At 49.0% G+C, this 27,470-nt stretch overlaps 2 protein-coding genes across 5 annotated transcripts in view; one reads left to right on the forward strand and one right to left on the reverse strand.

Moving 5' to 3' along the window:
- Positions 1 to 8,076, forward strand: part of ADCY2 (adenylate cyclase 2) — a 348,725-nt gene extending 340,649 nt beyond the window's left edge. The window contains exons 24-25 of the mRNA XM_074329098.2: positions 2,868 to 2,992; positions 7,259 to 8,076. Of these exons, the coding sequence (XP_074185199.1) occupies positions 2,868 to 2,992; positions 7,259 to 7,411 (278 nt within the window). The 3' untranslated portion in view covers positions 7,412 to 8,076. The remainder of the gene's footprint in view (positions 1 to 2,867; positions 2,993 to 7,258) is intronic.
- A 722-nt stretch (positions 8,077 to 8,798) lies between these two features.
- On the reverse strand, positions 8,799 to 27,407 carry CFAP90 (cilia and flagella associated protein 90). 4 transcript variants are annotated; one of them, XM_074329100.2, is made up of 4 exons: positions 26,699 to 27,393; positions 25,993 to 26,246; positions 13,502 to 13,618; positions 11,511 to 11,932 (listed from the first exon to the last, which is right to left on the reverse strand). In XM_074329100.2, the coding sequence occupies exons 1-4, from the start codon at positions 26,736 to 26,738 to the stop codon at positions 11,753 to 11,755; spliced, it is 591 nt and encodes a 196-aa protein (XP_074185201.2). In that variant the 5' UTR covers positions 26,739 to 27,393; the 3' UTR covers positions 11,511 to 11,752. The 4 variants fall into 4 exon arrangements, with proteins under 4 accessions (XP_074185202.2, XP_074185201.2, XP_074185200.2 ...); XM_074329101.2 differs by lacking the exons at positions 11,511 to 11,932; positions 13,502 to 13,618 and adding an exon at positions 8,799 to 9,192 and having other exon boundaries at positions 26,699 to 27,407; XM_074329099.2 differs by lacking the exons at positions 11,511 to 11,932; positions 13,502 to 13,618 and adding an exon at positions 24,150 to 24,590 and having other exon boundaries at positions 26,699 to 27,406.
- Between the last annotated feature and the right edge of the window lie 63 nt (positions 27,408 to 27,470).

Genomic DNA, 27,470 nt, shown 5'->3' on the forward strand with positions numbered 1-27,470 from the left:
AACAGGGAGGCATCCCTTTGCCCCTGGAGAGTCTTTGTTTGTACAGCTTGGGAAATGGGCTACGCACACTTCCATACTACCCTCCTTAAAAAAAAAAAATCTATCGCATGGCCAAACGACACCTCCATTGTCAAACACATGGACCAGAATAATATCGCCCTTCACTGTGAGGCAGAATGGGAATGTTATTTGCTAGTCACACGCAGTCGCGTCCAAAGCGCAGTATGCTTGGTCTGGACCGTGACCTTGTTGTGTTTACAAATTACTGTGAGCAGTGGAATGGACCTCCTTCAGTAGGTATTTATTGAGTGCTTACTTTACACTGATTACCAAATAACTAATAATATCTGTCACTCATTCCACCTGCCAGCTCTTTCTATTTCTAAGGACGCCTGAGCTCAGTGTTTCACTTTACTTGCCTTTGAGTCGCCTGTGGCCTCTCCCCGGAGGCAGCTTCCAGGCTCCACCGTGGTACATGGCACCATCCAGTGGCAGTTCACTGTAGGAACTCGGAAGAATAATAATGACCTCCACCCCACACTCCCCCCAAAAATGATGATACAAATAATAAGAGCTGAATATTAGCTCCTAACGTCATTTTCTGCATGTTAAACTGTAGAGTCAGCCAGTAATGGGAGCCACAAATTGCACACATGCTTGCACTTAAGTAGAGATTGCCCCATTGCTAGCAATAGGCCACGCTGTCCCCATACCCACCCACGCACTCCAGCCGCTCACTGATGCCTGAGCACTCTGACCCCTGTGACAGAGCTGGCATGAAATGTGTGGGATGTCGGAAGCAGAGCTGTGAGTTTTATTGAGTCCTCCGCAGCAAAGGAGAATTTCTTTCTCACTGCTGTGAACCTTCGAAGGTTGGGTGGAAGTGTTTCTACTGCGTTTCCTGCCTACCTCTCCACTGCCAAGAGGAAGCTTCGCCTAAACTCTGACAGGCCGAAGCACACTAAGCAGTTCAGCAGTGAGAAATGAAATCTCTCAGAAACACCCTCATTAATCGATATAATTTGACACCTGTGGTACAGCCGGGATCCTAGAACCAGGAGAGAACACAGGAGAGGTAATCAGTCAACTATCTCCATTTGTATTTCTATGTCCTGCCTCCACACCGCTCCCATACTGACTCTGGGCCTGTGTGTTTGAACTGAGTTCTTGGGACAAGCGCTGGTCCTAGCTGGCACACTGGGGGCAGGGGGGAGCCTGGCCTCTCCCTTACTAGACAAGTTGATCAGAATTTTGAAGCTTCAGCTTTTTGTGGCAGACGCCATCTCCGTATCCCATCCGTGTCAAAGTGCACCATGGCCTTAAGTGTATATGTATAATAACTATGGTCTTATAATTGCAATTACTACAAGGGGGTGGTCAGAGCAACTGTCACCTCCGTGGTGGCCCAGGGTACCTGATTATCGGGGGAAGGAATGTATACTAAGATATATACATACATACGTATGATTATGTATACGCATACACAGTGTACTTGTTATAGCACATAATGCCCACGAATCCCGGGAATCCAAGCCATCCATCGTCGTGCCTTGGTGAGAGCTCAGCCAGCTGGACTGAAGAGAGGTGACCCATGAATGTCCCCAGTGACCTTTGATTGAGTCTCCTTGGAGAATCACAGTTTGTGAGGAGGCTTACACCCCAGAAGTTGGATTGTCCTCACTCTGATGGGTTCAGAACTATAAAGTCCAGCTTCACAGGATCCAAGAACCCAAGCAGCAAAACCTGACAGACCTTCCAGGGCTTGTCTGGAGACCATCTTCATGTCACTTTTGCTCACTAGGGGTGAACAGGTGTCCTGGGATCCCCTCCAAACATGAGGGTCTTGGGGAGTTCCCTCGATCCTCTCAAGTCTACCTTCTGGTCTTTTTTGTCCCACTTGTGTGTTTTTAAGTGCCAGTCATCTCAGTTGAAAAAAAAAATCCCCAAACTTGAACTCTATCAAAATCTCTATATTACGCATGTCCAGATGCCTATGGGTTTTTCCAGACATGCGTAGACTCCCTCGCCAGCCACTGTGCAAGTTAGGAGAGTCTTCTGGAAGGTAGTTTAGCAATGGGAATCAAGCACACTCCTCAGGAATTCAGTAAACTCACCAACGGGGTGTCACCAAAGGCAGGCACCCTCAAGGTGGGGAGAAGCCATGTGTCCAAGAAGCTCGGGTGAAGACAGGAGAGCAGAGTCCTCACTAGCAGGGGCCGTGGGCCAACTGCCCAGCTTTGCGTTCTGCTTCTGCCGTCCACGTCTTGTCTGCTGGCGCCACCCCACTGCTTCCTCACTTGACAATTAAAGGTGACGATAACAGAACCCACCCACAGGGCTTTTGTGAGAATTAAAAGTTTGCACATGAAAAGCAAGTAGAAAATGCAGTAGAGTGGTGGTGATTTCAGCAAAACATTTGCGTGAACCCAAAAGTCCAACAGCGGCAGAATGGCCAGTGTACATAGTACAGGCACCCAGCCATTCAAAAGAAAAGTATGAGTATTTCAAAATTAGTTAAGTACCAAACTATTGGAAAACAGTATAATTATCATCACCTGCCTAAGATTATATAGCGACATAGGAAAACAGTCGCCTTACAATGTTTAGCTTTTCAAAGCATAACCAATTTTATGTTATTACAGAATAAAGATAAATGGACATATAATCATGAATCAAGGTCCAAAAGGGGAGAAAAAAAGACACATATTTTGACATGATAAAATTCGAAAAATTCTTTTTCCTTGCTCGAGAGTTCCGTGGGCTAATGAGGTTTAATAGTGACGATTCCAGGTGATCTAGTAAAATGTTTCTGTTGAAGACAATTGCTGTCACCTGAATCGTGGTAACGCCATTCTGATGTGTCACAGGGATGAACCATGGACCTGTGATCGCTGGTGTCATCGGAGCTCAGAAGCCGCAATACGACATCTGGGGCAACACCGTGAATGTGGCGAGCAGGATGGACAGCACTGGGGTCCTGGACAAAATACAGGTAACCTGCCTGCACGGTCACCGTGGCCCTGTCTGTCCTCTTGGGAGCCATACATACATATGCTGATAATCACACTAATATGTTAAAACAAAGGAACAGACCTTAACGTTCATGTCAATCTTGAAAAACCTTGAGAGAACCTTGAAGAAAGCTTGAAATTTACATAAGTCTTTTCACTGGGGAAATGTTAATTCATTTCTGCATTACAAACAATAGGCAAATGTAATCACGTAAAGGTCACTGCAGTGTAAAAGCAAGGGACCACAATGACCAGCAGGCAGTAGGACGGCCCAGTGGGAAGTGCAGGAGTGATGCCTTCCCTTCTTTTCCTGTTCTCGCCACAACACCTTGAAAAGGACTTTGCAAGGCCCCAAACCGGACCTCACCTCCAGCCTTCCTCTCCCCGGGGGCTGGATCAGAAGGAGGAATGACGGAGCCGATCGGGGAGAGGAAGACATGGAATCGTGGGTGATGTGAAATGGCCATACTAAGTTGGACTAGAATGGGATTTCGAGATCTAGAAATGACTGGAAAGAACTGGAATCCACCCAGGGCATAGAAAGGGAACCTGACAAATGAAAAGCAGCAGGGGGTGCATGCAGTGATTGGGCAGAGCCAGACACCTAGGACCAGTGAGGGACTGATTTCTCCACATAAGAGGGACGTGTGCGTCTGTGCCTCACCCTCTAAGAGCCGCGGTTCTACATGTCACTGCAGCCAGGCAGTGTTCTGCAAGACAAAGTCTTGCCACATGGCAAAGATGTGTGAAAGTCACTGGACACAAATAGTAGGTGTGATCGGTTTGTAGTCCCCTCCAGAGAAGTCAGTGCGTCCCTGTTCTGTGTGCCTCAGCTCGGCCAAGGTCCTCAGACAAACTTGCTTCTTCAAATTGCAGTGGAGGCTTAGAGACTGTATTAACCTCTGAGGAAGACCGTCAGCTCCAGAGTCACCAAAAACGGGCTTTTCACGAAACCTCTGCCTTCTCACTTGCCCCTCACGCTGTACCACCTCATTCCCCCAAGACGATTCTATTACTGTGGCCTTTCCAATGCATATCTTTAATGTTTACTGGAATGGGACAAACAGTACTTCTAAGTGTCTGCCTTCTTCCAGTCAGATTATCAGTCACCACTTGTTGAAAAGCAAGCAACATCCAACAAAGGGAGAGAGAAGAAGGAAGTGATGTGGGAGGAGAGGAAACATTCCAGCATTCCCAGCCAGACTGGCCACACGGGGTTCCTCGGACTGTGGGCTGGAGCCGTGGTCACTCTGAGCAGACTTCCCTGTTGCCCACCCTTAACAGGAATGGTCTGCCACGTTGGCAGCCTGGCGTCACCGTGCCCTGATGGCACCACGGCTTCTAGGGCTTTCTGCATGCACATCACTACCCGCTCCTGATGCCCAGGGAGGCCCAGCAGTCCTGGACCACCCAGGGTCTGCTGTTCCACTGGAGAGGGAGGCATGCTTCCACCAGTTCCACACTTTGTGCCCTGTAGGCTACCCTGTGCCCCCACCACACACCTGGAACATTCAGAAGATGGGTGGTGGTTTTAATGAGCTCCACAACTCTCCCAGCGGTCTTCAAGCACTTGAGATAAGTATGAAAAGCCACTTAAGAGCAGCTGGTCCAGGAGAGCGGTCCTCTGAGAGGCTGTAAATCCCCTGCAGGTCAACATTTCAAATGAGTCTGAGCTCCTGTGTGTCTCTAAGATGATATCAGGCATCATAAAACCGCATGTGGTTTAGTGCCGAGCGGCCACCTGAAAGGCCTGTGTGCACCCTGAGCCCCGGGGAGGAAAAGACTGGTTTCTGTGGGGCGAGGGTGAAGTGCGTCCACAGGCCCGTGTGGGCTTACTGGGCCCAGTAGCTGGAAGGTTTGTGTCTGGCTGGTTTCCGTCTCCTGTGCGAGGAGCTCGCTCTGGCTCCGGTAGCCTTTTATTTCCATTTATGTGCAAAGAAAAGAAAAAAGTAGTGAGACCCAGAAAAGATAAAAAGCGATGCAGAGGCCATGAAGAGCTTCTCCTGGGCTAAAGGAACGGGATCTTTTTATCAAAAGCATGGCACTCCCACCGTGCTTTCTAGCCTAGAAGCCCAGAGGACATGAGGCCCACTGATCACCCGCCAGGCTTGCCCTGGATGGGAGGAGCGTCGCGGGTGGTAGTCAAGGAGACAGCTCCCTCCTCCCCGCGTGTGTTGTGATGGTTGTGCGGTTGGTGTTACAAATGCCAAAGGAGAGCCGGTGGTGATGCTCGGCAGCCGGAAATCCCGCCCAGTGAGCCTCCAGGCCTCCTGGTGGCGTGTTTGCTCTGTGTGTGGAAGGTCAGCAGTCACATGCCTGCGGGACTCGCTCATCCCGATGTCCCCTAAGAACTCCGATCAGGAGAATGTATTTGTCTCTGAGCTTCTGGGCTATGTCCATGTTCTCTCAGCTCTTATCCAGAACCCACCGCCCCTTCTGTGCTACAGGTTTCACCCCCAAGGTACACCTGTCCTCCTCGGGGACTTGGACTCAGTCAGGGGAGGGCAGGACTGAGCGTCTGGCATCTGGGTCCACCTTTCCTCCCTGCTCTGCTCATAAGGGTCCTGAGGGCCTGCCTGCTGGTCCCCGAGCTAGGGGCTGGCTGCTCGGGCACGTTGCAGGAAGACAGAGTACAGTTTCTAGCTCTTTCCCGCAGCCTGCCCTTGAGATCTTTACACGGAACACTTCAGCCTTCCTTCTGGGAGCCACAGATGTGCCCTGGGTTCTCGTAAGCACTGCCCTCCTATGGTTTGATGTACTTCGCCCCAGACCAGCGTCTACCCCAGGCCTCTCCAGCCACTAAGCCCAAGGAGGCTGACTCATGGCTACTTCCATGAGTCACGGCCCCCACCACGGCCCCCCCTACAGCATCGGCCTGACAGTGTCCACGCCACAGACAAAACTGTGTGACAGTAGCATTGCTGTGTTGTCCACAACCCTGCCTGGCACACGCGTGTCACCCACATATGTGGGTGGGGGGCCCACTGGTGTCATGTCCATTTCCTCTGAAGAGGTGGGAGGAAATCCCTCCTTTGCTTTTGTGCATGTCCAAAGCGACAGCGTTACCAGGGGTTCCTGGGAGAACAGCTCCCTCCCTGTCTGCTGCAGACCCAGATACCTTCTAGAGGGGCCTGCTGGGGACCATGTTCTCGACAGGTGGGTCTTCCCTCATCTCGGAAGCCGAGCTCTCGTTCTTAGTCAAGCCTGTGCATGCCACCCGTTCTCTACTTGAGAAAGTGTCTCTTGCAGAAGGCTGCAATGACACTCAAGCAGCCAGACCCAGGCAGGCCTGGGCTTCCTCCTCCAGACGTGGTTCCTCAAGGAGACCAACAGGTGGGCTCAGGCTGAGGCAGCGCAGGCTCAGTGCAGGACCTGGCACCTCCCCGTCCTACCCAGCAGGCATCCCTGCCCTCTGACCCAGCAGGACCTGAACATGATTCAGCAGCCAGGACCCTTGCCTCGTGGTAAAATGGCAGGAAATCAGGAGTCTTGTCATGCCGACAGGCTACAAGGGAGGGGCTCACTCCTTTCCGCATCCCCGTGTCAATCCAGTGAATTGAGGAATCTCTCTAGACCTTACCCAGAGTGCCGTGTGCATGCAAAGGCCAGTGCAAATGCCTAGTGTCTTCAGTCTTAGGTCATCTGACTCATGTGCATGAAACCTGACACACGTGGTCATTTGCAGGAGTTGACTGCTTCTCAGATGTCTTCTCCCATTTTTGTTAAGGCCTATTTTCAATATGATTCAATATGATTCATATTATTTTCTGAAATGACATTCATGACAATTTATAAACATCACCCAAAATCCCACCAGTCCATCATATTTTGATTTACCTTTTTCCCAGGTTTCTTATATGTGCATACCTAATCTTCACATGGTTGAAACCGTACCAGGGTTCCACGCTTAATTCTCCTTTTGTGGGCTGAGCGGGTTCTACATTATTCCGTGGTCTCATCCATTATATTGATCATGATCCCATCAGAGTGTACTTAACCCTGGAGATTACTTGAATTTTAAGTGTTTCCATTTTTTTTACTATGACAGCACTGAATTAAGCATTGGCCTCAACTTTTTTTTCTTCTTTTGGGTTAGTCTCTCTTCTACCAATTTCTCCAGAGTGGAATTAACAGATTGAAGAACATGAACATTTTTTGGCTCTTTATCCTTGTAGGCAAATGACCTTTCCAAAGGGCTGTGTTAATATCTGCACTAAACACTCTTTCATTTGTCAACGTGCCTCTAGGTTACGGAGGAAACAAGCCTCATTCTGCAAACCCTGGGGTACACGTGCACATGTCGAGGAATAATCAACGTGAAAGGAAAGGGGGAACTGAAGACGTACTTTGTGAACACAGAAATGTCAAGGTCCCTTTCCCAAAGCAACTTGGCTTCCTGAAGAGGCGCCTTCATTTTGGCAAGAAGACTGTATTTTTTGGAAGGTACGATGCACTTTCTGACTGCAACTTTTGTCCCTCGTTTTTGATGTGCGTGCTCTGTTCTGTCCTCTGGAGCCTCTGCAGACTCGTTCCTGTGACCTGGTGGCATCCTGTTTGGTGTCTGACGTGTGCCAAGATCGTCCTGCCACTTGCACTGTGCTCACTCCTACGGAGAAGGAAAAGGAGTGTGTGATGGAAGAGAAAAGCTTTCAAAGAACTAACACAGATGAGAGAGGTGAAACAAACAAAAATTCTTAAGGCAATAAAACTAGGGGGTGTATGTTATCTTCTGGTGCATGTTCTTTTCGGGAAAATATGGTAGCTCGCCAACCGCATCCGCTAGTCTGATATTAAAACACAGTATTTGTGAATAAGTTGATTCTGTCACCCCACATGGAATTTGACTGTGTCACCCACGTGTCTCATTGCCAGTGGCTGTCCACGGGCCCCAGGTGGGATCCATGGCTCTGTCACCTTGCTCTGCTGTGTCGTGCCAGCAGCACGTGGCCATCCATCACCAGAATTAGTTCTCACAACTTAGGACCAGTTTTGTACCAAACACGTCTGATGTTTTGATGCCATTGTCTTTTGTAAAGTTAATTCATTAAAAGTTTTATGTACTTTGGTTTGTAGTGTCTATATCCCACCTGCCCCCACCACCACCACCACCACCGCCGCCGCCTTCCTTCTTTCTCCTGTGGTTTGCTCCAGAATCAAGGTTTGTTTTCCATTCATTCTCCCTGTTGACAGTTGTTTCAGAAAGTGCTCTCCAGAAGCAAAGATTGGGATGTTCCTGAGTCATTCAGCTGAGGACAAAGTTTGTGACATGGACAATTGACTATGGGGCTCTCTGGAACATGCTCCATGTGTCAAGCGGTCTGCTTTCCATGTTGGCATCTCTGGAGAGCATCTTCAGAAGGAAATATTTTAACAGTGAAAATATTTTCTGCTGGCAACAGCAGCCCTCTGTTCACACACTTCTGATCTACCATAATCCTTTGATAAGCTAGCAGACACAGGCTGCATAGGGTGATTTGGAGCTACGTAAATTAGCAATCACAGCAGTTTGAACAACCAAGAGAAACTGCCAAGCCGCCCTGTTATGTCTGAGGAGGCGTAATAGCCTGGAAGATAGAAGACCTCACAAATTTGATTCTAGAAAATCCAACTCTAAACTTCTGGTTTCTTCTTCACATAAAGAAGTCATACTTTGCCAAAAGGTGAAACATAATGCGATCGCGTATAATCCACCATTTAAAAGCAAAGCTGCAAATCCCAGCCTGGGTGAACAAACCCGATTTCTTTTCCTGGCTCGGGCAGGCATGTTAAGAGGCAAAGGACCTGTGCTCTCGTAGTGGGCGGCCTCTTCCTGGGAGCTCAGACCGGAAGCCGGAGCCCTCGGTTTGATTGCTGGCTCTTTCTAGCTGTGCAGCTTTGAACATGACTCTCAGTTTCTCTTAAGGTATTTTCCTCGTGGGCAGTTCAGGGGATCAGGTCTGATTAAATGTGCTAATGACTGAGGCAGCCTGGCTGGTATGGAGCTCAGTCCTGCCAGCATCGATGGCACCCTGTGGGGACCTGGACCCATACTCAGTTTAAAGCACTTACGGAAACTGGCCTTCTTCACTGAAGTGAGACGACAGCATGATGTCTCCAATTGTCTTCCTCTGTCAGGAAGTTTTTGATCCTGTAATTGCAACTCAGCATTGGCCTTGATATGCCAATTTCTCCAAAAAGGTGACTGAAAGACAAAAAAGGACATAAGGACATTTTTCTTCACTCTAACCAAAATCTGGACTAGGGTGCCCTAGTGGTTCAGAGATTTCAAACTGGCCTGTGTGTCATCTGTAACAATTATTGGCAGCTGCACCTTGTGGGGTCTTCCTCCCCTGGAGCCTGCAGCACCTATCTGAGGGCGCTATTTGTCACCTGTCCTTAGTGGACACCTGGGTGATTCACCAAGAGCTCTTAAACGTGCCCCCCAACATGTACTGAATTTGGTGAAAAGAACTCAACAGATGAATAGTTTTTCCCCAAAGCTGTGTCACCAGCCTTATCCAACAGTAGTTTTTACAGCAATCAAGGTCATTATCAGAGTCTACCTTGCAAAGGTCTGTGCATACACGGTGTCTCTCAAAGCATGGTCCCCAACCAGCAGTACCAGCATGACCTGGGAGCTTGTGAGAAATACAGATTCTCAGGCCCCACCCCAGACCTGCCAAGTCAGAAATCCTGCTCCCCCTATTTCAGATACCAATTTCTCCAGGTGATTCTGATCCCTGGGAGACCCCCTGCATTTTACAAATGAGTAAACAGGTGCAGAGAGGTCCAGGGGCTTGTTCAAAGTGTCCCAGGCAACCAGTGACCAAAACAAGGCTAGAATGGAAAGCCACCTGTCCCCTGAAATCCTGGTCCGAGCTCCTTAAGCTCTGGCAACCACAAACATTCCTGGGAGCAAATCCTGCAAACAAGAGGACTTGCAGTTCATTCTCATCAGCCCCTGGCCCCGGGCCGTCGTAGCCGGGAAGACCCCCTCTCCCTCCAAGCCCTCCTCAGCCTCTCAGCCGTAGAAGTCCTCTCAGTACAAATGCCATGAGTCCAGGCCCCTTCAAGCTGCGGTGGCTTTGGTACATCTGTTTAGAAATGCCTGTGCTATTCCTTTTCCCTAAAGACAGCAATCACTCTGCTTTCCTAGAAACAGTGACTAATGGTGGAAATGTGATAAATCAAAACAAACTGTCTTACTATATGTTTCTCTTTGATAAGGTGACTAATGGGCTCCATGGATTGGCTTTAAGTTGTAAAAGTCAAGGTGCCAAAGGACATTGATGTCTGACGTACTTGAGATCTTTTGAAACCTTGCCCAACCCAAGCCCTGCTGTAAAACACTTAGTAGAAGGTTAGGGAGTAGGAGCTGACTTAACGTGAGTGAAAGTAATTGTGTTTGATGCTACTGTTACTTTCAGATGGAGGCATTCCTTAGCGATGCCTCGTCTTTCTTGTAACCAAGGCTGAAGAAAGAGTAATTTGTAAGGCTTTCCATAATTCAAACTTTATATATATTTTCTGTTATGTTGTAAATGTGATTAAATTCACCCAGAGGCATTCCAAATACACTATTGCTGTTTGTTTGGAACAGTAAGTAAACAACAGGCACCTGCAGTGAAAAAAAAAAAGTCTCAAAAGAATAAGGAAATATTTAGGAGTTACTCGGCCTTGAAATTACCAGTGATTCAGGGTCACGTGTCCTTAAAGAATCAAAATAATAAAACCAGCAATGGAGGAATGGGCACTGAAATGCATTAGATCCCCTGCCTGTTAACTGCTACACTACGGGGAACTTAATCACCATAGATGAGGGGTGACTTCCTCCAAGGGATGCAGTCATTGAAAATACAGCCAATGCCTTCACGCTTGAATAATTTCCAAATTATCTACAAAGTAAACATTTCCAGTGTAGGTTAGAGAAGCAGCTGCTTCTCAGAGGAGAGGTGTTCCAGGTGGCAGTTGCCGCCTCTGCAGTACCTGTCCTGACACCCCCATGGCCCACTGATTTCCACACCAGCTCTGCAAGTTTTGGAACCCCACTTTGACAAGGAGCAAATGTGGGCCCACGTGGGTGCAATGATTTACCGTACACCACGCAGCTGGAAAACGCAGAAGCCAGAATTTTACCCACATCTGCCAGACACTAAAGTCCAGTCTCTTCCCATGGCCTGGGCCTGCTTCTTCCAAGTGACAGGGCCACTGCAGCCCACCGAGGCCACCCATCCTTACTAGGACTTTTGTTCTCAATTGTGCAAACTTCCATTGATGGCGGCTCAGACCTGGGGAGGGCGGGAAGTGCTGTGGTAGAGAGTTCAATTGTGGGAAATGCGATTTCATTGTATCTCCTCTTGAAGAAAGGGAAATGTAAGGATCATTGTGCCATCAGGCAATGGCGGCTTCCATAACTGTTAAGAAGAGTTAACTGCACCCTGCTCCCGTGAGCCTCCAGAAGCCCCCAGAAGCCCTGTGAACGTGGAGAGCTGGTGAACAAAAAGCAACCCAACCACTGTCAAGTGGGAACAGGTTTCATTTTATTCAGGTGCTCACAGTGGATCAGCATCATTGCATCTGAAACAGTTTCGTGTCACTCGATGTTCATCTTCAGTATGAAAGTTGCTTGGCCAGGCTCTTGCCAAGGCAATCTTAGGGAAAGCCGTGCCACACTCCCACTGTCACAACCCCAGAGGCATCAGGCCAGCTCCTCGAAGGCCTGCCGCTCCCTTGCCAGCCCCCTCCGGGCCACGAGGAGGGCTTCAGGCTGGGGAGATGTGCCCAAAGCCGGGTGCCTTGAAACTGGGGATGTCATTCTTCCTGTAGAAGTCGGTCTTCAGATTGTTGGCGCGGCTGTAGTCCCGGTTCAGAGGCTCCAAGGGCTGGTGTATGCGCCTCCCATAGACAGATGACGTCAGCACCCCCACGGGCCTCTCCTGCTCCTGCCCAGGGGATCAGAACACGCACGTCAGCTCACATCTGCTCCATCAGCATGGCTCAGCCAATCCTCAGCCTGGCATCTGGAAGCTGGTTCTGCCTGGCACAACTGCACGCCTGCATCCTGTCTCCACCCTGGCTTCTTGGGGGTGACTCCACAGTGGCACCAGGGGGTCCTCTGGACTAGGTCAGACCCTGCCCCTCAGCCCAGAGTCCTCTGGTGTCAAGTTCTTCAGAGGAAAGCAAAGATGCTAGGCGCCCTCTGACGTCAGGTTTACCTTCTCCCTCCCTTCCCGCTCTCCTCTCGGCCCTCCTCCTGCCTGCCTTTCTTTCCCTCTCACCTGCTTTCTTTTCCCAAAGGCACATCACCCCAGTGCCCCCCTCGTCTTCCCAGGCACCCCCATCTGCCCAAGCTCGTCCTTATCTCCCCAGCAACCCCCCATCTTTCCAACCCCCCAACCCTTTCATTTAAAGGCTTTACTTCTCTGCATACTACTTACTACTATCCAGATTCATTCTTATTCGTTTGGCTTTTATTTTTCTGTCTCCTCGTGGGAATGTCAGCTCTAGGAGGGCAGACACTTCACCCTGTTCCCTTTATGCTCAACAGTACGTGGAAGGCGCACAAAAACTATGACTGGGTATAGGAAATGCTTGGTATGTTCTTATGGGAGGAAAGCACTGACTTCTCTACCAACTCGAAATGAACTAACATAACAAAAACAATAGAAAAAACTGTTAATGCCCATGACTTAGATGGTCATACCTCATAGTGTCTCCATCTCTTAATTTCATATCAAAGTAATAAGTTTCATTGAAAGTCACACGGTGGCATTGTTAAACAATTGTAGCCACAAGCAATAATCCAATGCTCTAGAAAGAAATCCCACCCGAAGCTTGTATGTTCTGATTTCTGTGCATCGTGTAAAAGACTAGAATGATATTAATTCAGCACCCCATGTATTGATCATACCGTCCTCAGATCAGGCATTGTGGGGACCATGTCCGCGTGTGGAAAGGCAGCAGGAGGGTCTGGCCCAAGGGGTACACGACCCTCTCACCCAGAATGCCTGTTGTGATCCTGCCCCCCTCACCCTGTGAGTTTTGTTCCTTCTGCTGGCTACCCACCTGTGCAGCTGCCTGCAACCAGAGCCTCCCTTTCAGAAAATCATGTCGAGAGAAAAGAGGACTTGTGCTACCCACGGTGGTCATAGTGGCCTGGAAATGAACGTGTGTGGTTTCAACCTCAGAAGCCCAATGTCCCTAGAACAACTGTGACAGCCTGAACTCAGAGATTAAGTAAAACCCTATTGTTTCTGTTGGAAAGAACTTCTTAGTTTTGCTTTCATTTAATTGTTAACTTTTACAGAACGAAACAACAATCATAAAAATTAGGACATGGTCACATGACAGAATAGAGCAAGCTATAACAGTAGCTTAGTCTCAACCTTTTGTCACAGTAAGATAGAGGGGAGCCACGCAAACAAGAGTTACAGACACCCCTGGACACAGTATGAAACGAGCACACACGCACTGACTGTCAACCCCTTGTTAATGTCCTGTCTTAATCTTACCTCCTCGTTAACATACAGTCCCAGGCTTTTGGCATGTTCTCTGTCATCTCGGTGCAATTTCTGATTATAACCTGGGTTTTTCTTAAAAACACAGTCATAGAGGGAAATGATTCCTGTCTGAGAATAAAAGGAGAAAGAAAGCATAGGTTTATTCACAGGCCCAGCGATTGAAGCACCGTGGAGCTCGGAAGCCAGCCTGCTCCCTGAGGGAGACGTACAGCATATCCCAACTGCACTGAGGGGTACTAGGGGAGATCGCCCCACGAGCAGGGAGGCCAGGACCCTGCCAGCCAGGGCAGGTTGCTGAGAGGCCCCAGGGGGGCAGGGACATTTCCACGGGAGCTGTTCCTCCACATTTCATAGACTGCTCCCCCTCCCACCCCCTGCACAGACATGCTCCCGGCACTCTTTCTGATTACATCGCCAGGGCACAAACCTTAAAATAATAATCCACTTGATGTGTGTGTGTTTCTCCTTCACTTCTACTCTTCTTGTTTTCTCAAATTTTCTATAGTAAGCTTGTACTGCTTTGAACAGTAACAACAACCTCAATATTAGGATAATATAAACAAACACAAGTTATCATTTAAGTTGCTAACCAATAGGAGGACTCTCTACCTGCAAATCCTTCTGCAGAGAGAAATATAGTCTTTAATCATATGTGGTAGCTAAAACAATTGTGACTCATATATATGGACGAATATATATATTTGCTATATATTACATATGTATATGAGGGGTGACAATTAAGTCTGCGATCTTGTTGCAATGATGTTACTGACCTTTTTTTTATATATCAGAGGGATTATTCATTATGAATTTGTACTACCTAGTCAAACAGCTAACCAGGTTTACTTTTTGAAAGTGCTGAAAAGGCTGCGTGAAAAAGTTAGACCAAAACTACCTGAACTTTTCGCCAACAATTCATGGTTCTTGCATCTTGACAATGCACCAGCTCACACAACTATCTATGAGGGAGTTTTTAACCAGTTAACAAATACCTGTATTGGAACACCCTCCCTACTCACCTGATCTGGCCCCCAATGACTTCTTTCTTTACCCAAAGATAAAGGAAATATTGAAAGGAAGATATTTTGATGACATTCAGGACATCAAGGGTAATATGATGACAGCTCTGATGGCCATTCCAGAAAAAGAGTTCCAAAATTGCTTTGAAGGGTGGACTAGGCACTGGTGTCTGTGCACAGCTTCCCGAGGGGAGTACTTTGAAGGTGACCGTAGTGATAATCAGCAATGAGGTATGTGGCACTTTTTCTAGGATGAGTTTGCAAACTTAATTGTCCGACCTCATATAAATGCAATATACACATATATATCAAACATATATAAAATAACACACACACAGTTGTGATATCTTAGAAAGTGATCCTGTTAACAGAGATATCTCCATTTTTCATCCCAACTTATTCTTAACACAAAAATAAACATGCCTGACTTGGTACCTAGTAAAAGGGTGAGAAATCCACGTGTTAGCTGATCTTTAATGTTCACCTTGTACAGCATTCATGTTCCTCCAGCCAAGTGCCAGTTGCCTCGAACTCTCCAGCAGCAAACCCAGACATGCCACCTCACTGGGACTTGGGGGGCACCAGCTCTGTAACCAGTGTTTGCTCATTTGTTTTTTTGCCCAGATAGTAATGCTAGAATGATTTTCTCCAACGGCAGGACGCAGAGGTTGACGGTAAATAGGGAAAGATGCTTGACATGTGCGGTCTCCTGGAAAACTCATACCACCCGTTCTGACTGCAGGAACTCGGGGCTGCTAGCAGCACTGGAAGTGACTAAAGTGAGCTACCGCTTCAGCCCAGCCTTGACAAATCATTCCCGGGTCATCCTGTGTCCTGTGCTGCTTCTGCTGGGAAGTTCTGAAGATAATTCAGATGCAGCTACTGTCCTAGTGCAATGAACCATCTAGTAAGGAAAACAGGGCGATCTTTTAGAACTGTTATGTTAGGCCTCCTAAGAATCCCGATGGCAACACACTTCTTCAGTGACTGCTGGAATCCTGGTTTGCCTACATTCAGAGTCACTCCAGGTGACACGGAGGCAGGAGTGGTGGCTCCTGAGTCTGTGCCCAATGGCCATCTAATGATGTCACCGTGCAGGAGCTTCTTCTCAGCACTGTTCTCTGTCACCCACTCAACTCTTGGGTCTGTTCACACATTGGTCTGGCCGGTCTTGACATTCACCCCAACTGAAGGCAATTTAAACTATAGCTCATGTACTCATAGGTTAAAAAACACAAAGCCCAAATCCGTGCAGAGGTGATACAGTATTCAGCTTTGGGCATTTAAAAATTGACTAGCTATTGGGGGAAAAATAATTAACTTGGGTTTTCACACTGTAGACAAAAATAATCTCTGGATGGATTAGAAAAATAAGAGAAAAGAAAAACCGTAAGTGACCTACGCATCAAAGCAATGGGGAAAATGTCACAAAGACAATATCAATCACTTTGATTGTAAAAATCAGACATTCGCTTATCAAATAAAATTCAAACCAAAAAAGGCCCTTTAGGAAATGATAGCGAGAGCGCCGTATCATTAACATACGGTGTGTCGGACGTCTGCAGAAGCAGACGCTGATGGGGTCAGGAGCTCCAGCATGGAGAGGTTAAGCAAACCTTTTTGGGGTAAGCTGCCAGGCCTGAGGCACCTGCAGAACACAGCAGACGGTCAAACACAACACCCACCATGGGGATGTGGGGGACAAATTCCCCAAAGGAGCAGGCTGGCCTGCAGCGAGGGAGGTACCAGCATGCAGACCCTTCCCTTTGGGCTTCAGCACTTTGAAGCCAGGCCTGGCTGAGGGCAGCAGGCAGACGTGAATGGTAACTTGATAACCCCATCACCCCCACGCCTCCGCCACTTATACACAGTAATTTAAGCGAGGCTCTCAGTCAGTCTAGATGTCCCCTTGTTGCTGGAATCCCCCCCGTGCCTGGCTGACCCTGGGAAATGGGTGTGTTTCAGGAGAATAGCTTGGGTGTGCAAGAAAGACCTGGTCCCTAAGACTGAGCACCTGGGTGGGAGCTGCACTCATGTCATGAGGTGCTCTCGTCTGTACCCCAAGAACCTTGGGCCAAAGTGGAAGTGACCAGCGGCCTGCCTCGGTTCCTGCGTGGCTACCTGTCGGTGACCAGCCACGCCCAGGTCAGAGGGCAGCCATGCCAGAAGGGGACAGCAGGGCAAAATGGAGCCTCCAGGACCTGCCTGGCCTGTGCGAGGCGGACCCACCCATGCCTGATGCTTCCGACCTGAGTAAGCCCCGGGGTTCTGGGAGGTATCCTGGGACGAAGACTCTGAAGAGGGAAGAGTGGAATCGAGGAGAATGCAGTCACTGGTGCCCGGATGAGCAAGAAAATTTCACTTTGTTTTGTTTCCCACGCTGGAGAAACCCACTATGGCGTGCAGCTTTGCAGAATCATGCCTATTTCTTTCCATTCTAATAGGTCTCCTAAAATACTCTGTAACAGTTACATCTCTGAGCAGTGCCTGCCTCACGACCCCGGGATTCGTGACCAAGAGCCCCCATACCTGTGAGTAGTCTTTACCAAGAATCTCACTGCTGATGATGTGATCGGAATCTCTAGCTCTCTTTTTTGGGGATTTTGCATATTCAGAACTTTCCAGAATCAAAACAAATTTTTCTGTCATTGAAACAAGGAAAAAACGAAAAAAATTCATCCCCGGGCAGGCAGCCTCTGAGCAATGTGACTGCCCATTTGCAACACCTAATTAAACCAAAAATCTGCCTTTCCTGGATTTTAATGATTAATCTTTCTTTTTTGTCTTTCATTCTTTTGTGGTTTGAAGCAAAATGATATTAATAGAAACCAATCTGAATTTAGATGTTATCTGGCTTTACTGGTAGTTTGCTATTAAAATCTCTCGAGAGGTTTCCTCTATTTCACACATAACATTGCTTTAAAAAAAAAAAAATTAAACAGAGCCCATTTGTGCGAGATCTGCCTTTGTCCTTTGTGTTGTGGGTAGTATTAAAATGTGCCATGGTCTTATTCTGGTTCTGGCACCTGATGACAGACGTTTCCCAGCAGCAACCCCCCATCCTAACACTGAAAAATCATGCCAGTCCGCAGCCTTCGGCCACTGCCACTGCCGTGAGCAGAATAGAGGCCTTCAGTTCTCAACCTCCAAAGCACATCGGGTCTACTACTGTGTGAGGACACTGCTAGTGAGTCTCTACCTCAGAGACCACAGGCTGAGACTGGAAATAAACCCATTAATTACACATTGCAACACAGGCCACGTGGAGTTACAGAAGTGTGCGCTAAGTCCAGTGACAGCAGAGAAGGAAGGATCAGCTCCTGTGTGGCTTCGGGTAGGAAGCTGTGTGACTGGACTCAGCAGGAGGGACCACACCACTAGAGCAGGAGCCTCTGGGAAGCGACCCCCCTGGGTGTTATGGGTTAAATTACATGCTCCAAAAATTCACATGTTGAAGTCTTAACCCCTAGTACCTCAGACAACAGCCTCATTTGGAAATAAGATGTAATTAGTTAAGATGAGGTCATACTGGGGTGGGGAGGGCCTAATCCAATAAGACTGGTGTCTTTATAAAACACACTTGGACACAGACACAGACATTCTGAGAGGCAAGACGATGTGAAGACACAGGGAGAAGACGGCCTTCTACATACCAAACAGAGAGGCCTGGAACGTATCCTCCCTCATAGCCTCGGAAGGAACCAACTCTGCCCACACCTTGATTTCAAACTTCTGGACTCCAGAATCTATGAGAGAATACATTTCTGTTGTTTAAGCCCCCCATTCTGTGGTACTTTGCAACACCAGCTCTAACAAACACAGTTGGTAAAGAGATGCAGCCATCTTTTGAAGAACAGAAAGTCAGAATGGAGATAAAAACAACGGTTATTGCAGTGGAGCCAGACACCCAGCCTCGGAGCACTCTGGTCCGGGTAAACTGAATGGTAGGCCCTCTGGGCTGGCAGACATCACCAGTAATGTCCTCTACTCCTGACTACACAGGGGGTTCACCTTCTCTGCTCCTTTGAGTTAGTGGAGCCATGTGACAAGTTCTAACCAATTAACTGTGAGTGGAGATGACATGTGACTCTTCAGGCAGAACCAGTGCCTGGGGACTTCCTGAAGCGTCATACTGAGATGTTTGTAGCTTCCATGGTGGCTGCTGAGTGACTCTACTGAGCAGAGCCACCATTCTGACTCCTGATGGACTTTTAGCATGAGAAACAAGCTTGTTTAGGCCATTGAGCCTGGGAATTGTTTGTTACTGCAGCATAACCTAGCTTATTATGACTAATGCAAGTGGATCCACAAGCAGTACTGGCCTACCACCTCCAGTCCATGAGGGGACATCTCTGGGCTTTGATTATGGCTAGTGCCTCCTCCCAGATGTTCCACACACTCTCACACAAATAAATGGGGTAATATTTTGAGCAAACTGAGCCCCAAGACCTTTATTTTCTCCTCCCTTTCAGACTATTTTAAGTATAAACAAACTCCCGTTGTGAAGCCTAAACCAGGTAAATTCTGAGAACAAGAAGGAAACAAGAGAAATTAATACATTGTTCCATGATCATTGGGCAGGGGTAATACTATGTGCTCACCAAGCAGATTTCCCCTTTCTGAACAAACAAGACTGCAATTCCCAGTTTTCACCACAACTAGGCTGCAGCCAGGTGACTGGCTCTGGCCAGGGAATGTGTGTGAAACTAATGGACACCACCTTCAAGACCTGGTCCATAAAACACTCTCCTGCAGTGCTCCAGGCTTTCTCTCCTTGCTCATTGAGTAGCAAATTCAAAGCATGCAATAAAGGACTGCAAAGTCCCAAGGATTCCCAGCCCTGGTAATCATGGAGACACTAGCAAGGAGGAGCCTGGTTCCCTAAGTTATTGTGTTAAGAAGCCGGGCTGGAGAAATAGACATGTTGGGCTACATGTGAGAAAGAAACAAGCTTGCATTATGTTATAAGCTTACAGTCAGTGGTATGCTTATGTTAATAAATCAGAGGCAAAAAAGACCAGATTTGTAATCCTTGCTGATTTCTGTGGTGTAAATACTCCCAGCATGGCCAATGTCAGCCTTCCTACTGAATGCAGAGTTCGGAAGAGATGCTAAACGTCGGCTCTCCGTTGTCAGTCTGAGCAGGCTCCACCACACCACTGGTGAGGACTCTGAGGGTTCAAGGCCTATTCGTTTCCAGGGCACATCCTAGCCCACCTTGACTGGTACAGTGATCAACTTAGGACCGAGCTCTGCTCATTGCCTCTCTTCATAGGCCACAGTACTGTTACCTCTTCATCTTGAGGCTTTCGGTTACTGTCTGCCTGTTCAGAGCTGTGTGATCTACTTGCAAATCTGAAAATTCCCAGTGTGATCCACAGTGTTTCCTTTGAATCATAAGGGCCTTAACTTACTTCTGATAAATTCAGCACTTCTCCTTGGGAGTCTAGCAGCAGTATCAAGCTTGATGAGGACATTTTAATTAATGGTAACATCACTCAAGATTCTGAATCTCAGTAGGACTGTTGCTTGTCAAGGACACAATGTTAGCTTTTTTTTAAAGCACAATACTCAACTATTTTCTTTGGTTTGTCTGACAAATAGTCTGTTTCCTCTCTGGTGGATTAGAATCACAAATTTTGGAAATGTTTATAACTTTTTGAATCATCTGAATATTTTATCAATTTAATAAGAACCACATTACAAGCAGTCTTGGTGAGGCATCATTGTCACTACTTTAAATTGATTTCTTGTTGGCATGGTTGCCCCAGGCAGAGCCTTGGAAACTGTTGCCTGTGACTGTGAATTGAAGTCAGACAATTCCTCCCTCTGAGCTTGTGTCTGCTTCCTGCTGGAGGTGTGCTCTGAGTCAGAGAGCTCCGCATGTCCTTTCTGCCCAATGTGTCCCCAGGAGGAGACTTGATGATGGTGGAGCCAGATGTCTTTCCTCTTCCGCTGATAATCGCCCCCCACGTGCCCCCCGCCCACCTGCAATTCACAGCACAGAAAGAAAGGGCCATCCATGAAGGCTGATACAAATCTAATCTTACATGTTCCTCTCGGTCAAATATATTGGGGAAAATGCTGTTTATTTTCTTGTGACATTTGCTTGTTGTACTCCTTAAATTGGATGATTTTGAAAACAAATGTCTAAGGTATTTTATTAAATGAAAAGAGCCATCTGCATCTATATATACATACACACATACACACACATAATTTTGGAATATTCTGTCTGTAGCATGTTCTCATAACACAGAGTTGGCCACGTATCACCACACTCATACACACAATGGAAAGACACGTACCAGGCGCTCACACTGCTGGTTACGACTGGTAGGAACACTTATTCCCCACGCCCGGTGTCGCCTTGCATGAGGAAGGACTTCTGCTAGAAGGACACACATGGGCTCTTCCTTCTTTCCTCCCTCCATGGGGACCTGCCCCTTCCTAGGACCTACCTGTCCAGGAGGAAGATATTCAGCCCCACTCCCAGGCCTTAAAATGACCACTGAACAGTGAAGACGCACGCAGCTAACGCAAACCCAAGAGAAGCACCACAGTCCACTCCCAATTTTGATCCCTGAGGAGGGGAGCAAGGTCAAGGGTAACCGAACAGCAGATAATTCAAAAGGAAACTGCTAGTTAGTCTAAGAGGTTAATCTTGTAAACCGGGTGACTTGTCCACTTGCTTTAAACGTCCGCACTCCTGTTACTCCTTCCTCCCTCATTCGTGCTGCCCGTTTTTATGCAACCGACTATGAGACAGACACTGGGTTGCTGAGGATAGAGCAGCAAATAATCGCTGCCTCGTGGGCTCATATTTCAGTGGGGAGGGGGGACACAATCAGGGGAAATATTTAGCAGGCTAGATACTAATAGGTGCAAAGGGGGGAAAGCGGGGAGGGGGAAGGAAGTGTATCTGGGGGTGTCATGATTTCATTTGCTAGCACACATTTTGATTGGAAGCCCTGTGGGTGCAAGAGTCTGCAGGAAAATAAAGAGAAATGTGCCTAGGTTTTAACAGGTAAGTCAGCAAAAGAACTGGAGCATACCTGTCCTCCACAGACCCAAGGGGGGGCCGAGTGTGTGTGCCAGGTGTGCTTGCTGCCTATGGGGGAAGAGGCCCCACCCAGGAGGGATAGGGGGAGCTTGGATTGAACACTTCCTGTCTACTGAACCCTGGCACAGGCCCTCCAGAGAGTCTCTTTTGCACCTCTGGACAGTCAACATGCATTGTTATAGTTACAAAGTGCTTGGCTGTATTCGGTGAGGGGAAATTCAGTCACCAGGAAGGTAAAGAAACCCTCAGCCCCTGGCCTCTGTGTCCCCACCACACACCTAGAAGGAAAGTCAGCTAATCCCACCAGAGCTAAACTAGGGCTTTCTGAGCAAAACTACACTCAAGACACAGCTAGCCACAATCCACCTTAGCACGAGGGAAAGCATAGTCTTAAACCGCCAAGGAATATTTTTTTAATGCAGCTTTTAGACTGAGAAATTTCATCGAAACCATCATAAAAGGGCAGTCTCCTTTAACTTAGCTTTTCCACTTGAGGAGCAGAAATGTTGCACAAGGCAGAAGTAGAAAAAAGGTAATTTAAAAACATCATTGAATGGAATTCGCTCTCCCTGGACCAGTATTTTATAGGAAAAGCCCTTGCAGCTGGTACCCCGTAGGGAGCAGGACAGGGGGTGATGGCATTGTAGCTGGCAGCTTAAGATAACACATTTTCTTAAGAGCAGGGCATTCCTGGGGCTTTAACTGTGCTGCTTTGAGAGCTTTAATTGTGGGCTCCCTCAGGGGCCATGCCTTAGGGGATTAGAAGACACCAGGCTGACACTCAAATTACCTGCCTCACTTGTATTCCTCTCAGACAGTGGCTAAGGGGGGGGGATAAGACACTGTCCCATGGAAACAACCCTCAGTGGAAGGAAACTCTAATACATCACTAACAAAGCAAACAATAGTAAATAACAGCTCTACTTACACTGGGCTTACTATGTGCCATGTTATACCACCGTGTTTCCCCAAAAATAAGACCTAGCCAGACAATCAGTTCTAATGAGTCTTTTGGAGCAAAAATTAATATAAGGCCCAGTCTTATTTTACTATAATATAAGACCCGGTCTTATGTTTTTGCTCCAAAACACGCATTAGAGCTGATTGTCTGGTTAGGTCTTATTTTGGGGGAAACACGGCATTAATTAAATTTGTTCTCATAAAAGCTCCGCACAGTGGTACTGTTTGATTCCTGTTTCATAGATGGGCAAAGTGAGACGGAGCGTTTGTGACGTGAAAAATCGCACAGCTAGTAACATGAAGCCAGTATTTCTACCCAGGACTCCTTGGCTGGGCTACTAACTCACCACTACGTGTGTCACACGGTAATGGACTTAAGAGCTGCTTCTACAATGTTTCTTCTCAGGCTTGAGTGGGGCTTGGAATTTATAACGGATTTAGGGGCAGCTGAGTCCCCCCGCAAACCTGTGAGACAGAGCTCCCCGTCTTTAGTCCAAACGATCTTAAGGTCAGAGAACCAGCTTCTGGCGTCCTGCAGCTGATTGCATGCCAGTTCAGAAAATCCTCAGGACAATTTTATTTACGTGTCATTGTTTCTGTTACATCATTTACTTCGTGTGACACTAAAGGCCTCAGCTAAACCTAAACTCGCCTGTGCCCGTTATCAAAACTGCCCTGAATGTTTTTCTGGTTTTTTTTTCTTAAAATCCACTTTGCGTTACTTTGTTCTAAGGCCCACCTCACCTTCCAGAGGCAGCCATGCATCAGAGCAGGGGTTGGCGAATGTTTTCTGTAAAGGGACAGTCACTGTTTTAGGCTTCCAGGTCACAGGGTGTCTGTCAGTACCACTCAGCTCTGTGTGGGAGCCGTACACAGCACTAAAGCAATGGGGCTGTGGCTGTGTTCTAATAAAACTTTATTAACACAGGTGATGCTAATAGATTTGGCCCAGGGTCTCCATGTGCTGTCCCCTGAAGTAAAGGGGCACACTTCTCGCCCACTCCTTATCTCCTTCCAAGTATGGAGGCCCAGTCACATTATACCTTGGGTGTCTCTCTGCCCTTGGCTGATTCAGCCCCAGAAAGGTGGAGCCATGTGTAAGACCAGTCAATTTAGGAAGAATATACTGGGCCTGCCGGACTCAACTCTGTCCCTTTTCCCTTGGTAGTGCCTGGCCCATAGCAGGTAGGGGGTTCTGCTTGGTTTTTTCTGGGGCCCACAGCTGTGGTGGCTGGGTGGGTAAGTCTGCCCCATTCTGAGCTTTGTGTCCCCAAACCTACTTGCCAGAGTTCCTAGTGGTAACTGGTAACTTGGCTTCTAGCTCTAATAAATATGTATCTTGGCCCCCATCTGCTTAGTCTTTTATCTTGTTTCCCAACAGCCTCAAGGTAGTAACTGGTAAGATCCCTCAAAGATACACGTAAAATGGTGTATTGTGAATTTTTTCTTGTTAAGAGGCCAGATAGAATTTGTATTCTCTCAATAAAACAACACAGACCAACTTAAAACATCCAGACTCCTTGCTCTTTGGCTGGTCCTCTCATGCTGTGCATTAATGGTATGCATGACTCATAAATTAATTGGCAGTGATATAGGGTTTGCATACTTAAAATGGAAAATTCATTTAATAAGTGAAATTATTTACAGATAAAAATTCTTCCGAGACATATTGCTCACAGGAGGAAAAGATATGAGGTCCAGGTGGCAGTGGGCTTGGGAACGATTGCCCCAAGACGCCCTCCTGTCTTAGTTCCTGGATATATTCAAGCCTAGGAGTCAGCAAACAGGGTTGCAAAGACAGATACACCGCGATGTCCCCTTTCTTCGTCGTGTCCTTTTGTCCTTCCACATCGATCAAAGCCAAGAGAAGAGGTGCTAACAGATACAAGAGATCCTCCTGCCGAGGTGTATATGTTAGTCTGCTAGAGCTGCCAAAACAAAGTATCCAGACCGGGGGCTTAAACAGTAGACATTTATTGTGTCGCAGTTCTGGTGGCCAGAACTGAGATGAAGGTGTCGGCAGGGTTGGTTCTGAGGGCTGTGAAGGAAAGATTTGTTTCAGGCTTCTCTCCTTGGCTTGTAGAGGGCAGTCTTCTCCCTGTCTAGTCACATCTGTGTTATCGGTCTGTGTCCAGAGTTCTCGTTTTTATAAGGACACCAGTCACACTGGATTAGGCCCATTCTAACGGCCTCACTTGAATTTTATTATCTGTCTCCAAGTAAAGTCACATTCTGAGGTGCTGGGGGCTAGGACTCTAACATAAGAATTTTAGGGGGACACAGTTCGACCCATACCAGTTGTCTAAACCTTTCTGTTTGCGAGGCCAGGAAAGTTCCATGACAGTCTCTTACATTTCACGTGTGGCAAGTACTCAAATGTGTGCTGAGCTGATCTGAACGGGGATTTATTTGGGTTCCCTGGATTGTGGATGGAAGGAGAAAATGAAGGATGCATTTTGTGAGAACACCTTTTACGTAATGAGGGAAACACCTACTTCCTCCAGGCACTGGATTAATCTATACCCTCTGGGTCACTCATTATCTCTGAGGCTGAGAGTCCCCAATCTATGTGCCTAACAGTGATATGCCTGCACCCTGAGCTGCAAGGCACTGGACACATTTCGGAAAAACAGCGGGAAGAAAGGAAGAGACGACTCATGACAAGTTCTGGTTTTCTTTTTCTTCGGCTTCTCTTCCGGCTTTGGCTGCGGGGTGGCCTTCAGACCCACAGGCTCTTCCCGTGACTCCACGTAGCCAGTGGGGCCAGGCCTGACCCTACAGTGCTCCCAGGAGCCTTGCCCTCCCGGCAGGAGGCTGTTCAGCTCTGCGTCCTTGTCTTCCTTTCGCGGGTGGGCTTCTAGAAGGGTTTCCGTGCCCTCGACCGGCAGGGCAGTCACAGTGACGAGGACTTTTAGGCAGTGGCTGTTTCCCGGCTACCCCAGGCCTGCAGCTGACAGACCCCAGAGGAAGCGCTGCTCCCGGCGCCAGGGGACCCTCCTCCAGCAGCTGGGAAGAGGGTCACCTGGCTGTTCGGGCGGTGGCGGTGATACTAGAAGGCCGCCGCTCTCCCTCCCTCCCTGACGGGCACCCTGACGTTCAGGCAGAGGTGTCACTAATCGAACCCAAACGGCTCCGAACACCGAGCTGAACAGCCCACCCGCCGCGCGCGTTCCGCACGCCGTTCCCCACCCCTGGTCCCGCTGAGCACAACCCCACACTCGCTCCGCCCCTGCTTATCCCGGTGGGGGCGATACTTGTACCTTCTCTGGTTGTCGGGGCAGCTGTACGCTTTGGGGCCCCGCCTACCCCTGCAAGCAGCGCCGCCCCCAGGCCACCGCCGGCAGCGCCGCGGCGCTCCGATCCCCCTCCCCCGATCTCCCTCCCCTGACTCCTCCCCGGACCCCCCCCGTGGCGCCCCGCTGTGCAGCCCCGCGGCGCACCTGGCCCTGGCGGTAATAGTAGCTGTGCTCCTTGGGGTCCAGGCGCCGCGGCGGGATGTAGCTGAAGGCGGACAGCGCCGACAGGGGCAGCGGCCGGTGCCTGCACCGCAGCGTGTCGGCGGTGATCTCCTCCTCCTCGTCCTCCACGCCGCCCGCGTCCAGCGTCCCCGCGGCCACCGTGCTGGATCCCCCCCGATGGGAGCCCATCCAGTCCGCCCTCCACAGGCTGCCCGGCGCCCGCGTTCGGCCGTCGCCTGGCGACCGCACAACAACAGGCTGGTCGGAGGGGCTGAGCTGGGCCGAGGGGCGGGGCGGGGCGGGGCGGAGGGGTGGGGCCGAGGGGCGGGGCGGAGCGGGGAGGAGGGGTGGGGCCGAGGGGCGGGGCGGGGCGGGGAGGAGGGGCTGGGCCGAGGGGCGGGGCGGGGCGGGGAGGAGGGGTGGGGCCGAGGGGCGGGGCGGAGCGGGGAGGAGGGGTGGGGCCGAGGGGCGGGGCAGGGCGGGGAGGAGGGGTGGGGCCGAGGGGCGGGACCGAGGGTGGGGCCGAGGGGCGGGGCGGAGCCTCTCCCCTCCCTCCTGGCACCTGGGCCTCACCCCAGGTCTTCTCTACGTTTTGTTTCTAGGGGCGGAGACCCAGCTGCTACAGCGCCTGCGTCCGGGGTCCCGGACAGGAGAAACCTCTGGAGTCCGCACTTTCCAGCCTGCTTACTTTCCCCGGTGCAGGGTGCGTTCGTCCACTCAGGGACCATTCGTTGGGGAGCAGATGACCGCGCACCCACTACATGCCAGCGCTGGAGCTGCAGCCTGGAACCAAGTAGCCCGCGTCCGCGTGGAGCTTACAGTCTGGTGGCGAAGAGACAGGTGATAGAAAAGGGTAAGTGACAAAGAGGGTCTCAGGCGGCGCCGTCCAGCAGGAATGTAGTGACAGCCATACAGGCAATTGAAAACTTTCTCGTAACCATACAAAGAAGGCAAAAGGACCCAGGTGAAATTAATTCTAATGATATTTAGCTCAATATCTTCAAAACATTATCATTTCAACATGTGGCAGTAGCCACATTTCAGGTGCTCGGTGACCACGTGTGGTTTGGGCCAGTACAGGTGTAAACCTTCCGGGAATTAAATCAGCGTGACGAAAATCTGGCAAATATGCCGGATTCTGCCCCTTCCTGTTCTTTCTGCCACCTAACAGATGTTTCCCAAGTCTCCATCTGCTCCCAGGCATACAGAGATTCAGAAGGTGGGACCCTGGTGTTCAAGGAACTGCCACTCAGCAGGCAGCTCTCCATCCCAGCACACCATCGACCCTCCCATGTCCAGGCCTGGTTCAGGCAAAGTGCTGTTTTGTTCAGGCAGAGGTGTCACTAATCCTTCCACAGCTCTGCTCCCTGCCAGACACACACCACCACCGCCACCACCACTGCCATTTCCCAGGGATCATCACTTTTCAAGGGCTGAAGCTCCCAAATGTCCTAACCTTT

The sequence above is a fragment of the Rhinolophus sinicus genome, chromosome 3, assembly GCF_057876585.1.
Source record: "Rhinolophus sinicus isolate RSI-liver-muscle chromosome 3, RSI-T2T, whole genome shotgun sequence".
Taxonomy (NCBI): domain Eukaryota; kingdom Metazoa; phylum Chordata; class Mammalia; order Chiroptera; family Rhinolophidae; genus Rhinolophus; species Rhinolophus sinicus.

Coding starts and splice junctions, on each gene's coding strand:
- CFAP90 (XM_074329099.2), bottom strand. CDS start 26,738: ATGGTCCCTGAGTGGACGAACGCACCCTGCACCGGGGAAA. Junction 26,247..26,698: donor CGCACCCTGCACCGGGGAAA/GTAAGCAGGCTG, acceptor TGCGGTCGCCAG/GCGACGGCCGAACGCGGGCG. Junction 24,591..25,992: donor ACTATTACCGCCAGGGCCAG/GTGCGCCGCGGG, acceptor TTTCCTTCACAG/CCCTCAGAACCAACCCTGCC.